This window comes from Buceros rhinoceros, unplaced genomic scaffold (genome assembly GCF_000710305.1).
Source record: "Buceros rhinoceros silvestris isolate BGI_N320 unplaced genomic scaffold, ASM71030v1 scaffold36460, whole genome shotgun sequence".
Taxonomy (NCBI): domain Eukaryota; kingdom Metazoa; phylum Chordata; class Aves; order Bucerotiformes; family Bucerotidae; genus Buceros; species Buceros rhinoceros.
In genome coordinates, this window is record NW_010389640.1 from 1 (window position 1) to 10132 (window position 10132).

At 38.7% G+C, this 10132-nt stretch overlaps 1 protein-coding gene across 2 annotated transcripts in view; it reads left to right on the top strand.

Moving 5' to 3' along the window:
- Window positions 1–617: 617 nt before the first annotated feature.
- PRKCZ (protein kinase C, zeta) overlaps window positions 618–10132 on the top strand; it is a 41735-nt gene continuing 32220 nt past the window's right edge. For both annotated transcript variants that reach the window (XM_010134983.1, XM_010134991.1), the window contains exons 1-4: window positions 618–688; window positions 3509–3630; window positions 6873–6962; window positions 7369–7419. In XM_010134983.1, the coding sequence (XP_010133285.1) occupies window positions 618–688; window positions 3509–3630; window positions 6873–6962; window positions 7369–7419 (334 nt within the window). The remainder of the gene's footprint in view (window positions 689–3508; window positions 3631–6872; window positions 6963–7368; window positions 7420–10132) is intronic.

Here is a 10132-nt window from a genome sequence, read left to right on the forward strand (position 1 = left end):
TCCAGGCGGCGGGGTCAGGGAAGGTGGGGGTAATCCTGAATCAACAGGGTGTCTGTCACTCTCTAATCGTAAAGGTAACTGAAGTTGCTCCTTGGAATTCCTCTTCTGCTGCTCTTGAGTAAATGTGTAACCGACAGTAATTAATAGCAGTCTTCCAGACTGTTTTGAATTAAAACGCTCTTTGGAAAAAAAAAGGCAGAAGCTGCGTTGATGAGTAGGTGAAGGTTTCTTTGGAGTATTTTTGGCTGAGAGGGAACTGTTGGATGTTTTATTTAAAAATATCCTTAAAAGCTTGGGGTATTTCTGTGAAGCTAAATTGTGGGGTATGTTTATTTAACCTTATTTAATTTCTGTGCAGGTCAATGGCCTTGTATATTTTCTTTTTGATTTCTTGCTGTTCCATGTAAAGGTATTTGTGTTTGTACAATTTGACCCAACTTACTTTAGTTGTGTGTGTGTTCATCTGTATTCTGGTTTTCTTTCCATGCAGCTGGATTGAAACTCATCTGGAGGAGAAACATATTTTGCATGTGAAACTGTTCCCTTTGGAATGAGTTATCTGTCTTGAATGGACATCTGTGTATTTGGAATTTCATTTAGATTGCTAAATACAGATCATGCCTAGCAGAATGGGCTCAAAAATTAATTTGAACGAAGACTTCATCAGGGTAAAAACACACTATAGTGGGTAAGTCTGCATGTTCCCTCCTCCGTACTGTGTCTTGTCTTAATTTCGAAGCATACTGAGCAGGAGTTCGTCGTCTGACCTACTGATAGAGTAACCAGGGTGTTAGTGGACTTGTAATTGATGTCAGATCGGGTAGGTAAACTTCTGGGCTGTTAAAATACCATCCAGAGTCCTGCTGCATGCTGCCTGTGGAAAAGAGTTAATAGTTTATTCTCCTCTTGAAAAAGGGAAAGATGTGCAAAACTGTCAGACGGTTATTTTGGGTTGATGGGTTGTTGATTTCTGTTTTCGTACAAGAGTTGGTGGTCACAGACCAGAACAGATCCATCTCTTGTGTCCAGGTGTAGCTAATACATTTTACTATATCTAGTCTAAAGGCATGATAAATCTTACATAACGAATTCTACAAGTTACTGCTGAAATTAGCAGGACACTATGAAGTACAGGTTTCCACTTAAAAATCTTGATTTGTGACTATGTGCTCCTTGGGACAAAAATATGTAATGTTTAATATGAGCTGTGTTCTAGTGGGATTTTTAGATCGTGTTTTAACTTGCAGCACTTTCTGTCTTGGAAAACTAGAGCAGGTGTTTCTTTGTGGCTAGATATGCAAGTTTTGAAAAAATAAGTGAATGCCATTGGGCTTGTCCTTTTTCAGTTGATTATAGAAATTTTAGAAGGAATTATTAGTGGAATTGTTTAGGTAAGTATGAGAAATGAGGGAATTTTGTTTACACCACAAGTTCCCAGTAAATTTAGATTAACCTGTGCAAGATATTTGAAGACTCAGTTGTAAGTGATTTAAAAAAAACAAACCAAATGTATGATCTTTGTTTTCCTGTTGTGAAAAGTAAACTCTTGTGCAGTTTGCCCTTTAATTTTTGATAGCTGCTTCCCCTGTTCCCCCCAGTAATTTGACTAATGCGGCTTGAAGGTCAGTGAAGTGTTAATGCAGCTGCTTCGGTTATCTTCACAATGTTTATTTTTGCGGAATTAAGGACAAGCTAGTTAAGGTAGCTGCTAAATAATTAATAGTATAATGTATAATTTTTAAATCCCCATTAAAAATCTAAGTATGAGGAAGCCCTGAGACAGGTGACTGTTGTGTCTGTCTCTGGAGTCCAGTATCTGAGGCATTCATGTTTCTGGGTGTGACAGAGTTCCTAACATAGCATAGTATAAATAACTGCTTAAGGAGATTGCAAAAGAAAGTAAACTTGTGTAATTCTCACTTCATTATGGCAGTTCCTGTGTTTGTACCTGGCTACTTGAAATCACTTAATTTAAATAGATTTTAATAGATTTAAAATATTTAAATAGAGCAGTGATGCAGCATTGCTTGCTGTATGTGTCCGTGGTTCTAAATGGTAACTCTCTTAATTGATCGATGTGAATGATTCTCTTGCTGTCACTGCTCATACATATCATACTGGTCATTAGTTCTTCATGTAACTTTGTAGTGTCCAGTTTCAAATAACTGACAAAGTGTCCTATGGAATTCTGTAGTGTTAAACAGTGAGTGGTTTTTGTTTATCTGTGCTCTGATTGCCTAATGTGGTTGTGTAGATGTTAAGATTAAACTCAGTGAATCTCAAAGGAACGTGGACATCACTGAGATAATAAATTGAATAAATGTCCTTAATGTTGGCACTGCACTAGATGCTGTTTCACTTACTTTAGCTGTGCTTTGTCCAGTATGAAGTTTATTAATTTACTTTTAGAAGAGCAATATAATTTGTTGTAATTTTAACAATGTAAGGCTGATTAGTGTTTGCCAGTTTTAGCTGGAGTTTGTAGTGTGCGTGATAGAGTATTGTCTTACTCCATAGCTTCAGTTTTTAATGACTATTTAGATACTTGTGGAAGTGTGATTGTCCAGAGCTCCCACAGATCGAGAGCTACTGGATTTCACAAATAGCTCATGGTGGCAGCAAGTTAAGTAAAGAGCTGCGTTTGTTAGTGACCTTGTCTTGGGGCAATGCCTTGCCCCAGACCTCAAACACCTCTTTGAGAACTGGTTTGGTCTCTTAAGTGCATAAATTAGGGCTTTTTTGACAGAAAGGTGTTCTTAAACTCCAGCTCACCTGACAGCTCTGTGTTGTACAGGAATACGCAAATGCAGGTTGGCAGTTAGCGTACCTATTTCTTCTTCCATTGTTATTAGGAAGAATTAAGTTGCTCTTCTTTCAGAGCTTTACAAATTTTAGATTAAAGGTATACTTGAAAAGGTTGCAGTGCTTTTGAGTTTGAAACTTAGTAGAGCTCTTTAGAACTGTTGTAGAGCTTTGCTTACTGTAGTTTTTCCTCAGCAAAGGCAAAATATGAAGTTATTAGTGCATAGAACTTAAACTGTAAGTTAGAGGATTGAAGGTTCTTAGATTGCTGTCATACCTTTTGGCTTCTGGTTGAAAGACATAAGTAGATAAAATATGTAATATAACACATTTTCTAAAATGACTTGTCACGCAGTATGAAAATAGGAAAGTTATCTTGGTCATGTTGGGAAACTTCTGATATATTTACTCTATTAAACTGAGGGGAGAGAATTACATATACCAGTAGCCATTAATTACAAAACTGTTTCCTAATTATCCCCTAGAAGGTTTTGAAAGTGCTGAGGTGGCTTAAGTACATCTCTTTCTTCTTGTACTTGTTTAATTAGTTGATTTCCTTGAGTCTGTCATTTGAAAGATATTTAGAAAACAGGAGCAAGTCTAGTTGGTGTGATTTTGCAGCTTAAAGTCCGTCGATGGAAGTGTTGGAATACGCAGGCTGATGCAGATATTTTCTGATGAAAGCTTATGTTTTAATCTCCTGCAGCGACATCCTGATAACAAACTTGGATGCATCGATGAGCTATGATGAACTCTGTGATGAAGTGCATGAGATGTGTAACTTACAACAGGAACAGCCGATTACCCTCAAGTGGATTGACGATGAAGGTATTGTACTGAAATACTGCTTCGAGGTGTTCTTGGGTTCATTGATCATTGTGGTACGAAGAAGGGGCATTAAGGAAACGTACGTGAACAAGTTTCATATTGTGGAGTTACTTGTTGTTTTTAAATACCGAGTATATCACCCTGTCTTGAAGCAGGGGGCTTGAAGAAACAAGCCTCGAAACATCAAGGCTGAATGCAGTCACACTTGAATTCACTTCTGTGGGAGTGAAGGCTTTGCAGAGCTGTAATATTTTACTATTCCATACTTCTGTGTTGAAAGAAAGTTTGGTTTAATTTCAGACTTTCATGGATCTAATGCTGTACTCCTCCGAATTCTCAATTTCAAATTCTTGGCAAAATCACTTTTTGTTTATAGCCTTGTTAGCTTCCAGACCTTTGTGTCTTCTCTGTTGTGATTTATCTGTCCATGAGTGTGTTTGAGAAGCAGTGCAATCGTAATACCGAAAGATGCTTAACTCTTCGATGTTTTTTTGTATTTTATGCAAGGTAGGTGCTAAGAATTGCAGTAATAATTGATTTTCCACCAGTGATTATGGTGGTTGTCCCTGGCAGCTGCAAGACTGTCACCAGTTGTAGCGTTGATTACATTAATGGTCTGACATGCCCTGTTCAAGAGTGAGAGGGTAAATGTTGTCTATATTGAAAGAAGCATTCCACTAAATCGGTTGTTAATATCCTGTTGATGTAAAATACAGTGACCAAACATGAAATAAAGGTGATACATCTCATTGTTCTAAGTTATCTTCAGGTGTAGAGCACCTTCCACACACAGTTGCATCTGAGAGAAATTTATCTTTTCTTTACGTTTCCTATAGGCTCTGAAATACCACCATGATGTGAGATGGATTTGTGTATTCCTTTCTGCTGTAAAATGTGGCCTTAAGTTAGAGCCTTCTGGGTGTTGTGAGTAGTAGTGAAGTGAGGATACTTGACACTGAATGCCTTTTTCTGCTACTTTTTTGATTCCTTTTGGAATGTTCGTGTGTGCTTATGATTTAACACAAGCATGTCGCATCTGTAACTGAAGATGGGCAGAACTCAAACTAGTGGGTTGAGAACAGCTACCATGCAATTATTAAACTACAGCAGCGCCCGGTTGTTTTCCTGTTGCACCTTGCCAAAGCTGGGGTCTGCAGAAGAACTAGAACTGAGTGCAGAAAGATAAAAAAATACTAAATTGATTTGGCAGTTGCTGGATTATATAGGTGTTTAATAGTAGTCTACTGTGGAGAAGCATTGTTTGGTGGGTGAATGGAATTCCAAAGTGTGGATTGAGGAAGGAGGTCACCTGTAATCAAAGATGATTCAGTCCTTTAAGATACCGAGGAGTAGTATCAATTATTTTTGATTTTTACTCTATCTTCTGATTACCAAGCAAGAGGCCACTGTACAAACTTCAGTTTCCTAACCCTCAGTTTCATGGCAGTCTAAGTAACCTGATCAAAAGTGCATGGGGAATAATGACATGGCATGTCCTTGGCTAATGACTGGTGATAAAAGAAAGATTATTGTGGGAAAGAAGAAAAACTCATGGGTTTTGAGTTGGACAATTTTAAGATGTGATTCTTGTTAACTGTTTCTTGGTTTGGATATCTGTTGAATTGGCTTTTTGAGGTTTACTTAATGGATTTGTTTTTTTAGTTGCAGTTCTAATAAGTATTTTCTTCTAGTCTTGGTTAAATACGTACCTTTGTACCATTTTCTATTTCCTGGCTCTACATTAAGTTTCAACCAATCTGCTGCTTTGGCTGCCCTCAATCCTCTCAGGTTTTAGGAGTTATCCCATTTCTGCATACGAGTGAGTGTTTCCACTTACTGCCATGTGTAATTTAAGTTCATTTGACTGACTGCACAAACGGATGTTCTTTGAACTGAGTTTAAACAAGCAATTGCTGATGACTTGGTGAATAAAGAAAACCTACCAAAGAGTCGTGTGCTTGCTTTCAGTGTGTTGTGACGTACTGCAGTTTACATGTGTCTGGCTAAGTGGATTTATGGATTAATTACCTAGTTTTAACTAAAATAACATCACAAGGTAATGCTAATAATGTGAGCACAGACAAGAAAATGGTGAAGGTGATGTTTCTGCTACTCTGAAGTATGAATGCTGTCAGCCATGCTTTGGAGTAAAAAAAACAGCTACCTGATCGGATTGGGCAGGAAGTCAGTCAAAAAGATTAAAACTATTTCAAGTACTGTCCTTGATATGTATTTGCATCCACTGTCTTCAGCAATGAACCTCACCCAAAGTGCATGCTGTGCTTTGAGATAAGGGATAATGATAGCATGAAGCTGTTGTGATTAGCAAGACAGTTAAAACTAAACATCCAGAACAAGAAAACATCTCTCGTTTCCACTGATGTTTTAAGCCTTGTGATACTCAGTTCAGAACTATACAAAAGTTTAATAAACTTGATGCTAAATGTCTAGAAGCCAGTTTTGAGGCTGCTTAATAGAAGACAAAAAGCAACATACCACTGGGGAAACGCGTGTTCTTCCTGCCATGGTAAAATGGCTGGAACAATGTGTGGAAAACAAGGTGGGGACAAACTGAAATGCGTTCCTTTGCAAGAAAATACTGTTGGAAGATTCAGAGAAGGTAGTGCTGACAGTTTGAAGAAACAAGTATTAGAACACACTATGCAGCATGGGAAGTTCGCTGTATGATTGGATGAAAGTGCAGATTTTTCTAACGTGTCTCAGCTTATGGATTTGCGAGATGATGTTTCACTAATAAGATACATGAAGATGTAGTTTTTGTGAGTTGCTGAAGGAAAGAAAGATGTACTGGAAAAGATACAATCTCCACAGTAAATGACTTTCAATAACGCATTGTTTTCATTAAGTCTCCACTGAAGGTGAGGCTGATTTGACTGGGTTCTGGTGTGGTGCTCTCTGCAACCTTACACGTGAAATCTATCGCTGCAGCATTAATAGATGAGCTATTGCAGCAAAGGAGTCAGAGCCAGAAGTGCACCAAGGGCTACAGGATGTTGTCAAAGTGATTAACTTTATAAACCCAAGAACTTTAGACAGCACAATGTTTACAATACTTCAGTTTTGATAAAATTAGAAGGAAAAAATTTGGGTTTGATTAAAATGTCAGCTTAATATCAAATGATGGAAAGAAAAGCAATCCTGGAGGCTGATACATTTCTTACTGACATGGAAATCCTCCACTTAATCAGTATTAATTTGCTTATGTGTTGCTGTTTTGTTAGGTGACCCATGTACCATCTCTTCTCAGATGGAACTGGAAGAAGCCTTCCGTTTGTATTGTCAAAACAGAGATGAGGGGCTGATTATTCATGGCAAGTATCATTACACAGTTGAAGAACCCCAATGCATTTGTTGATAATCCAGACAGCTTCTTAAATGTGTGATTGGAACAGCTCTTTTGCCTGTCAAGTAACATTCCTCTTTATGGAGCTGGTGCCCTGTTGTTTGATGTTATAAGGAGGAAACGTTTTGGGTGTGGAGCCCAAAGCTGAGACTATACAGTGGGCTTTGAGGGGGATTCAAGTTCTAGACTAGCCAGATTTGTTAATGCTGTAGTCAACTATAAGATCTTGTCAGCATGGAGCCAAATTTTGTTTATCATTTTTTTGTGCAGAATTATTTAAAATCTTACAGAAACTTTTTTGTGTGAATAAATTTTAAAAATCAAAAAGTACTACTGAGAATCTTCACCTAAAAATCTAATGTTTTTTGTTTTAGTTTTCCCAAGTATTCCAGAGAAACCCGGCATGCCTTGTCCAGGAGAAGATAGTGAGTACTGAAACGTTATCAAATCTTAGCTTTGTTTTTTAGTAATGTGGAAAAGAAATATACTGAAAGATTTTCATAGTCATTATGTACCTGTATATCTGTCTTGTGGTTTCTTAATAGAAAGAGAAGTGTTGCTAATTTATCAGCAAGAGAAATTCTACAAGTCAGCCTTGTAAACCTGTTTTAATGTTTCCAAGGATTAATACTGGCTTCCAGTAGCTGATATATTGGGAGGAAAAGAGGTCAGGATTTCACATGCATATTTGAATGTGGTGCTTTTATTCTGGGACCTGAGTTACAGAAAGTGTTAGGTGCTAAACTGAGTCTCTTCTCAGTACATGAACTGAAAGAACCCGCTGACTTTAGCTCTGCTTCCATCCCTGTGGCTGTTCAAAGAGGGAACAAGGAAATACTTGAGTTATACTGTCCTAGACTGGAGCTAGTTCCAAATAGAATTACTTGCTCTTATTTGTGAAAGCACAAAGCAAACCAATGTGAAATACTGTCAAAGTAAGCTGACTGGGGGAGAGAAAAGGCTGTTGCTCAGAGGGATGTCAGTGCAAATAGTGTGGCTTAATGGAACTCACTGCAGTTTAATGGTCTCATTAAAAGTGTAGGTATTTTAGTCCCAAAGTTTGTGTTAATTTGCTAGGTATTTTAGTTATCTCAAGCCAGGAGATGAACTACAGAAGCACATAGATTAGTGTGGCTCAGATGACCTGGTTATTCTGTCTGCAGGGTATATCTCCCCCATGGTTTCACAGGTCGTGTTGAATTGTGCTTTGTTTAAAAAGCCTGTTCGGTAGGATGTGCCCGGCAAAGGGATTCATGGTGAGGTTCCTCATGTAATGAACTAATTCGGTGTGTATGGCCTGTTTGTGTCCATGGGGCCTGCATGGAAATCTGGTGGTGTGTCCTGGTTTTAACTTTTCAAATTGAGTTTGCCTCAAGTTACTTCCAGAGACAAATAAGCAGTTAACAAGTTGCTGTGTTCAAAATGGGCTTCTAGGTAAATGAGCAGTATCCAAGTGAGGGCTTCTGGTCTGTTTCAGGACTGTGCAACTGCAAAACGTAGTTTGAAATGGGATTTTTTTAACCCAACTATTCAACTGCTAAATAATTTTGCTATATATTGCTCAGACGTGTTCACGTTAGGCTGTGGAGTGACTATTCACAGTAGTATGTGATCTTCTGAATGGCAAACATTTTGTGGTGAATTTCTGCAGAATTGTGAGGTTTTCTTTCTGGTTCTTTCTGAACAAAAATGCTTTGGAAGAGGAGTGCAGGAGTACAATATATACTGAATGTACTGTGTTTATGCTGAGTTCTAATAATATAGTTCCTAGCTGGTCCTAGTGAAATTGAACTGCTGTAGAGATTGCACCAGCCAGCAAAGCTTGAAATAAGTGCATGTAATCTTACTGGAATGAACAGTGTGACTGGTACTTCAGTTGGATGTGCGTGCCTTGAGAAAAGTTCTTTCAGTGCTTGAAGAACTTACCTTCTTATCTCGATGTGATCTGCCTGCAGGATAGCAATTGCCCAGTCCCCAGCATCTGAACTTGTTTTGTGCCCGTATTCCTTTTGCTCCGGAATTTCTGCACTCGTTTGTTTGTGCAGTACCCAGCTCCCTCTCTAAATGCAGGGCTGTACCTTTTACCTTTGGCCAGGCAGTTAACCCATCCGCGCAGACCAGAATGGCAGTGCTGCTCTCTGGGAGAGCTGGCAGGGTTTCCCAAAGAGCCTGCATCTTTTCCCAGACAGTGAATGTCACCTTTCATAGGCGTTTCTAGCAGCTGCTGGACTGGAGCCTCGCACACTTTATCATGATGTTTCCTGATAAAGATGGCAGACTTCTAGGCCAGTCCTTTGTATTTAAAAATATTCTTTCTTTTTCAGTAGATTATCTGTTCTTTTGGAATTGCTGTTAATAAGGGTTGTTTGAGAAATGTTTAGGTGTGTATTTCTCTTCTGTGCCCATGAGCAGCAGTGTTCCCGATAGCCTGACACAAAGCACAGTGTCTGATTGGCAGTTTTATAACTTAGTTATTGTAGTCTCAGTTTATTTAGCCTGACAGATCTTGATCTGATTTATCACTCTTGGTGCTGCAGCGCATTGTATAACAAAGCGTGTTCAGCTGAACAATTTCTATCGATTTGGAGGACTTCCCTAATGGAATTGCCGGTTTTATCAGAGAAATACTTGTTTTTGTGACATCAGCTCCTTGACATCCATGCCGTGTTTTAGTTTGTGCCTCAGCTGCTAGCTACAGCCTCTCAAGGGAGCCAGTACCACCCGTGCCTGGATACATGAGGCAGAGATGTGAAAGGGAGAGACGGGGGTAACCAGTCTTCCATTAAATATTTGCTCTTAATGTTCGAGCTGATCCTGCCTATTGTCCTTGGTGTCTAACGGTATTCAAACAGCGGCATCAGTGGAATAAAGGGAAAATGTTTCGTTTCATGCCTACTACATTGTAAACCGTAAAGAATTACATGCTGAAGAAGCTAAAGAATAAAACCCAGTGAGTAATGCATGCTTTTTCTATAGATTTTATGTATCATCACTGTGATTGCTGTTACGAATCGAGGCTATTGATGCAGTGTGTGTGTACGTGTGCTGCAGTAGATAATAGAACTCAGCATTTTGGTTATGATACAGTTGCTTTGCCTGCCACCCTCCTTTGCAGCCATAGATTGTTACAAATGCAGA